General features: G+C 50.1%; 1 protein-coding gene across 1 annotated transcript; it reads right to left on the reverse strand.

Moving 5' to 3' along the window:
• Positions 1-2,063: 2,063 nt before the first annotated feature.
• LOC120668963 (putative receptor protein kinase ZmPK1) lies at positions 2,064-4,620 on the reverse strand. The gene has a single exon (XM_039948790.1). The coding sequence runs from the start codon at positions 4,539-4,541 to the stop codon at positions 2,184-2,186; it is 2,358 nt and encodes a 785-aa protein (XP_039804724.1). The 5' UTR covers positions 4,542-4,620; the 3' UTR covers positions 2,064-2,183.
• Between the last annotated feature and the right edge of the window lie 3,008 nt (positions 4,621-7,628).

Below are 7,628 nucleotides of genomic sequence, written 5' to 3' on the forward strand. Positions count from 1 at the left end.
CTGACAATTCTTGTTCCATCGAATTTGACTCCTCTGGTCTTACTGTGAAGGATTCGGTTTTCCGGCGTCCGCTCCTCCGATGTGACAGCTCGGGGCCCCTTTACACCCTTCGCCTTCCTGCTTCCGCTACTTTGCCTTCGACTTCCTCTTCGTCTGCTGCTTTTTCCACGGCGCCGTCTTTCACCACCTGGCACCGCCGGCTTGGTCACCCCGGCCGCGACATTTTGGCTCGGCTTAGTTGTAGTACTGATGTTTCTTGTACTAGGGCTCCTGCTGAGCACCTTTGTCATGCGTGCCAGCTTGGTCGTCATGTTAGACTTCTTTTTTCTTCTTCTTCGCATGCGACACATGCTTTTGATCTTGTTCATTGTGACCTGTGGTCTTCTCCTGTACCCAGCATTTCTGGTTATAAATACTATCTGGTGGTGGTTGATGATTTTTCTCATTACTCTTGGACTTTAACTTTGCGCGTCAAGTCTGAGACCTTTCCCACCCTCCTTCACTTCTTTGCTTGGGTGTTCACTCAGTTTGGCCTCACCATTAAGGCCGTCCAGTGTGACAACGGGCGTGAGTTCGACAACTCCACCTCCCGTTCTTTCTTTCTCTCTCGATGTGTTCAGATGCGCATGTCTTGTCCGTATACCTCTCCTCAGAACGGCAAGGCTGAGCGGATGATTCGCACAACGAATGACGTCATGCGCACCCTTCTGATCCATGCCTCTCTGCCTCCCCGCTTCTGGGCTGAGGGTCTCCACACTGCCACCTACTTGCTCAACCGCCTTCCGTCCACAGCTTCTCCTGCTCCCACTCCTCACCACGCTCTTTTCGGTACCCCTCCCAGCTACGACCACCTTCGTGTCTTCGGGTGTGCATGCTATCCTAACATCTCCGCCACTGCTCCTCACAAGTTGGCACCCCGCTCGACTCGTTGTGTGTTTCTTGGTTACTCCCCTAACCACAAGGGGTATTGATGCTTTGACATCTCCTCTCGCCGGGTTCTTATCTCCCGACACGTTGTGTTTGACGAGTCGGATTTTCCCTACTCCACCTCCTCTACGCCTTCACCTGACCCCAAGTTAGAGTCCTTGTTTTCGGCTGACCCAGTGGTTCAGCCACCTTTGTCTGTCTGTCCTTTCCCTGCAGGTCTTTCTGGTACACCGGCACCGTCTCCGGTGGTCTCCACTGCGCCTCACGTGGCCTCGGTGCCTTCTGTCGCGCCACGCGCGGCCCCGGTGATCTCTGTCGCGCCACGCGCGGTCCCGGTGTCTCCTGCTGCACCACGCGCGGCCCTGGTGCCCCCTCCTGCACCGGCACGCTACGCCCAGCCGGTGCAGGTGTACCGGCGTCGTTCGGTGCCGGTGCCGGCACCGGCGCCGACCCCGGCTCCGGAGGCTCCAGCGTCGCCACCTCCACCGGAGCCGTCGCCACCGCCACCTCCACCGTCTCGCTCTCGTGACGAGCCGGTGGTGTATCACCTGCCCGTCATCCATCGGGATTCTGGTCATATTCATCCCATGGTGACTCGGCGGATGGCTTCTTAGACCGTGACTCTCTCAGCCACCGAGGGCGAGCCGCGGATCTCTCCGCTCCTCTGTCTGCGATGCCCTGGCGGATCCTCACTGGCGTCGTGCGATGGAAGAGGAGTACGCGGCTCTTCTTACTAACCAGACGTGGGACCTCGTGCCGCGTCCGTCTGGTTGCAATGTGGTCACTGGCAAGTGGATCTGGACGCATAAGTGTCGGGCTGATGGCACACTGGATCGCTATAAGGCTCGTTGGGTTCTCCGGGGTTTCACCCAGCGGTCTGGTGTGGACTATGATGAGACTTTCAGTCCAGTGGTGGAGCCTGCTGCAGTGCGCACGGTCCTCTCGCTCGCTCTCTCTCGCTCATGGCCGGTGCACCAGCTCGATGTGAAGAATGCCTTTCTCCATGACACTCTGTCAGAGACAGTCTACTGCAGTCAGCCGGCGGGCTTTGTGGACTCCAGTCGTCCGGATATGGTTTGGAGAAATACAAAGAAATTGATCCCCCAAAACAATGTAGAACAAAGTATGCAGGAAAGTAGCCCAAACTAATACTACATAACATCATACATATACTACATAAGCTCTTGTTTGCTTTATTGTGCAACGGTACAGTATTGTTTTCTCCCACAACACTACAATTTCTCCTCCACTAGACATTACCCCTCCACTAATGAAAGCAGAGTTTCTACCACATAGCTCATATTTGGTCTTCTTCTCCTCTCCTCTTCCACACATGAAACTGCTGTCTTTAGCAACATTGCCGCTTGTAAATAATCAAATTCTCCACTCAATCTGCAATCGACAAACTCCAGGAGCCAAGACTGATCTTTGCTTGCCAATTTCTCTTTAAGAATTTTAGCATAGTGTCCAACAGCCATTTCCACCTCCACCTCGCCCGCCCCCTGAACCACCTGGCTGGAAATCCGAGTACCCATCACTAACTCAAGAAGCACTACTCCGTAGCTGTAAACATCTGCCTTGCCAGTGATTGGAAGATTTAGAGCCCACTCTGGTGCAATGTACCCTCTAGTCCCATGCACTCTTGACAGCATTTGTGCTCCGACTCCCCGACCTAACAGTTTCACTAACCCAAAATCTGCAATCTTGGGCTCGAATTCTTCATCTAACAGTATGTTCTCTGGTTTGATATCACAATGCACAATCCATTCAAGGCACTCATGGTGGAGATAGGCCAGTCCTTTTGCTACCCCAAGTGCAATGTTGTACCTTTGGCTCCATTGCAGAACAGGAAATAAGTTCAAATTATCAAACAGAACTCTGTCTAAAGAACCTTTCTCAACAAACTCGGAAACCAGAAGTCTATGAGTCTTCTCAGCACAAAACCCCCAAATTCTCACCACATTCATATGATAAATTCTTCCAATGACGCTAAGTTCAGATCTGAACCCTTGCTCTCCTTGGACCATATCACTTAGCTTCTTCACTGCAACCTTCCTTTCATCACCAAGGAGTCCCTTGTAAACCACTCCTGATCCGCCTCTACCCAGCTCTTGATGGAAATAATTGGTCGCTTTCTGTAGTTCCCTGTAGCTGAACCTGCAGAACTGGCCGTAAATTATCATACTCCCTACATCTGTAGTCTCTGGTCTTTTTTTCCATTTGTGAAGAGCCCACAACCCAATTAAGATTAATGTGACTTCAACAGCAAGTAGTGTCAATGCAGAAGTAAGGAAGTAGCCAAACTTGAACTTTTTCTGAGAAATTTCTATAGGAGGTGCCATTTTTTCAGTCAAATTGCAAACAAGGCCTTGTCTAGAAGGCAAATTTGTCAATGACAATGCCACCTTGGGAACTTTTAGATAGATATCATTGTTGAGTTCCGGGGATTTTTTGCCACTGAAAAGCAAGGTCTTCAGATAGCATTGGCCTGTATCCCCCCGGACACCAACAGCCTGGCAGTCACCATCGTCTAAGCACATTTTCATGCACTTCTCCAATGGCATTGACATGTTATAGTTTACTTCATAACCCCAGAAATCTGTTCCAGGAAGACTTGTGAATGTGAAGTCCTTGCTCGCTACACTGCGCTTGCACCCTTTGCTCCAGTCACTTGGTTCGGTCATTTCGAAGCCTTCGAGACAAGAACACTCGACCTCCGGTATGTATCTGCACAGGCTGTTTTCGCCACAGAGGCCATGTATTTCACATAGTCGAGTGAATAACATCCAAGAGATGTACCAGCTGCCACTGCTAATGTCTAGACTGTACATCCTAAGGTTACCATCATAATCCAGTGTCAGCCTCCTCATGATGCCATCACCAAGATCAGAGGCTTCAAATTTAAGCTGGTCACCAGCCACAAATGCACCTTTGCTGTCCAGACTACTGTATTGGTTCCTGTTACCATTAGCCGATGACTGGGTGTGTGTAGGCCAATATTTGGTACTGATCCCATTTGTTCTATTGTAGGTAAGAGTCAACGTGTAGTTACTGTCAAAGTAAAGGGTGTAGAAGCCGGAAGAGACCAAACCATTGGCCGATGCAGAGACCAGGCGTGTGTTCATGGCCATCGACTGCGACGGCAGAAGTGTGTCCGTCGGCGAGTTGAAGCTGCTCCAGAGGGGATTACCGCCTTGATCCATGATGACAAGGCTGCCGGTGTCCAGGAGCGCCACGCTGTCGGCGTGCATCGCGGCCGTGTTGGTGCTCCATAAAGCTGTGCCGTCGTAGTCAAGGAGTTCCAGGCTCCCGGACCTCTGGAAGACGACCCTGGAGCCGTTGCCGTTCACCGGCGCGTCGCGGTTGGCCGTCCAGGCGATGGTCCTGCCAGCTGACCATGAGAACCAGATGGAGAAGGTGAAGGCGTTGGTGCCCACCTTGTACAAGCCGCAGGCGAAGGCGCCGTTGGGCGACACCAGGATGGTATTGGTGCTTTCTCCGGTGGGGACGGAGATGGAGAAGCCTTTGGCGAGAGTGCCGTTTGCAAGAGCGACGGAGGGGAGGAGGAAGGAGAGCAGCGCGGTGGCGAGACTGAAGACTTGGCCAGCGGCCATGGCTGGTTGTCTAGCATTCACAAGAGATCTTGTGCGTCGCTGGAGCTATAGTAGGCGTCGTGTGGTGAGAGGCTACCAGCCAAATAGTGGCACATGGGAGTTAGCTACATGACTAGTCCGTCTCTTATTTATTTATTTATTACTTTTTTGCGGGTTTGGTCGGTCTCACGCCGAGTACAGACTGGTCCTATACTTCAACCGATCCATCACGGTTTGGCCCACTGGAAGGTTGCAGCCATCAGTCGTGTTTGGCCAACTTGAGGAAAGAAAAGATTCCTCCAGTTGGTCAAACACGGCTGATGTGGCCAACTGAAAGAAGTTTGGGGCGCGATTGGTTTACTTCCCTGCGCAGCCTATCTCGCACCTGCCCCAGGCTCACGGTGGCCAGGTTGGCCAGATGCAATGGTCTTCAGTTTGGTTGCTGGATCCAGAGCCAGGTGTGACAAAGAAATTATTTGGTTTGTTGCTGTTCCACGCCGCTCTCTCTAGTTGGTGCAGGTGCATACGTACGGGTGCATGCAGCGAGCCTGGCCCGTGAGATACGAAGAAAAAGGTCACATCTCAGGATGCAGTCTGGCACCCTTCTTTTGCACCAAGTGAGTCAGGTCCTATCGGTGCACCAACCAAAGTGCACCAACCAAACAATAGCTAGTTCTCGTATGGAGACACTACTAGATCATTCGTCCGTGGCTCTAGTACCGGGCATATTTTAGTCCGGTACTAATATTGTCTCGGAGTTATTTTAATACCGGGTCCAAATTTAAATATCCCTTGAGCCATTTTAGTACCGACCCAAGACACCGATCAGTACTAAATATCGTCTTTTAGTACCGGTCGGTGTTTCAGGCCATTTAGTACCAGCCCGAGACACCGGCCGGTACTGAAAGACGACATTTAGTACCGGCCAGAGACACCGGCCGGTACTAAATTTCTCCACCACCACCACCGTCCTTATTCAATATCCACCACCACCTAGTACGCCACACATCTTCCTCCTGCTAAGTCCTCTCATCCTCTCTCTCCCTCCCTCTCCTCAAGCAGTCCGCAGGGCGCGCGCCCTCTCCGTCGGCGCGGGGGCCAGGCCCGCCTCCGGCGGCGGCCGCGCGGGGGCAGGCCGCCCTCCAGCGGCGCACGGGAGCCAGGCCCGCCCTCCGGCGGCGCGCGGGAGCCAGGCCGGCCTCCGGTGGGCGTGCGGGGCTCGGCCCTCCCGGCGGCGTTGCTCGTCACATTCTTTTTCTGATTTTTTTTTAAATTTATGATTGTAAGATGAATCATTCTGAAATTTGTGATTGTGATTGTTATGTGATTATTTAATTGTGATGATCGGTGTTGTGGAAAAGGAAAAAGAAAGAAAATGAGAAAAGAATGATTGTAATATTTGTGATTGTGATGTGATTTTTTGAATGTGACGAAGGGTGGTACGGTGTGGGAAAGAGAAAAGAAAGAAAGAAAATGAGAAAATAATGAAAATGAAAAAAGAGGCGGGAATGGAAAAGCTACGTTTAGGCACAAAGATTTTAGTACCAGTCGGTAACTAAAGAAACCTTTTAGTACCGGACAGCTTGATCGGTACTAAATGACGTGCCATTTAGTACTGGCCAAGCGGTACTGGTCAGCTATCCGGTACTAATGGCGAGTTCTGGCCCGGTACTAAAGGCTGTTTTTCTAGCAGTGAGAGGGCCTGGCTGAGGACAGATGCAGCCAACCAATTGGGCCCTTGGGGGCTTAGAAATTCTTGACCTCGACATGTTTAGCAGGGCCTTAAGATTACGGTGGCTCTGGCTTGAGTCGGTTGACTCTGATCGACTTTGGACAGACATTTGTTCAAATCTCCCTTGGTGACGCAGATCTCCCTGGGAGATGACAACAAGGCAAAATTCTGGCATGACACTCGGCTGGATGGGAGGGCCCCTATTGGTATAAGTGAGCATGACGCAAACACAGAACATTCCAATAAGAACTAAGCAATCTAAGTTGGATCAGGGGCTTATTGAGGATGAATTCTTTTACTGAAATGCCCGAGTTTGTTTTTCTTTCGGATCTGGTGACGCAGATCTCCCTTGGTGATGGGCAGGATGTAATTGCATGGGAGTGGACTGCAAATGAAGAATACTCTTCAAAGTCGGCGTATACAGCACGTTCAATGCCATTGCCGTTTGGAAGGCGAGAGTTTTTTTTAGAAAAAGGATTATGAATCCGGCCTCTACATCCGTGGATGTACACAACCAAGTTACAAAGTTTACATGGAAAGAAGAGCACAACCAGTCTCTAAAGCAGATAAAGAACTACTGCAAACGATAGTTTTGCTTCCACCCTCCCTTGACTAGCTCCATAACAATGATCTCTATGTTTCTGCTCATCTCGAAGAGTGCGTTCTTAGCGTGCTCGTCACGCAGCAGTTGCGCCCAGAACCGTAACCAGTACAATCCCCCTGAAGATAACCTGCAAAATTGAAAATAATATCATTTCGACATCTCCAAATGGCCCAGCAAATAGCAGCGACCCCGACCCAAATCAAGTTCCTAATCTTTTTGGATTAATTAGATAGCCATGAGTCGAACATATGGCCAATCGATCTAGGTGGTGTCAAACCTGTAGCATAAAAGATAATCCTCCAAACCATTCTCGCATAAGGGCAGTCCAGGAAGAGGTGTTTGATAGTCTCATTACTATTACATCCACAACACCTTTGGCTTCATGTCCAATTTTTCTAAGTGAGGTTGTCTTTAGTTAAAATCACACCTCTTTGTAAAAACCAGAGGAAAATCTTAATTTTTAGAGGTATCTTCAGCTTCCAGATCAACTTATATACATAAAAGGCAGATGAGTATCAAGGAGATACAGATAGAAAGAGGGAACCGTAAATAACCCGGTTTTGGTCAAGTTCCATCTAAAATTATCTAACCCATCCACCAAATCAACATGAGCGATCTGAGCTACCAGGTTAAGCCATTCCACAAGTTTGTTATCCACCAATGCCCTCCTGAAAGATACATTGAGGGGTCTCGTAGCCATTATATTGGCCACTGTTGCATGAGGATCACGCACAATATTATAGATTGATGGATATTTAACTTTGAATGGCAA

Source organism: Panicum virgatum, chromosome 4N (assembly GCF_016808335.1).
Source record: "Panicum virgatum strain AP13 chromosome 4N, P.virgatum_v5, whole genome shotgun sequence".
NCBI lineage: Eukaryota > Viridiplantae > Streptophyta > Magnoliopsida > Poales > Poaceae > Panicum > Panicum virgatum.

Excerpts from the sequence above, each read along its gene's own strand:
- LOC120668963 (XM_039948790.1), bottom strand. The coding sequence starts at position 4,541 with ATGGCCGCTGGCCAAGTCTTCAGTCTCGCCACCGCGCTGCTCTCCTTC.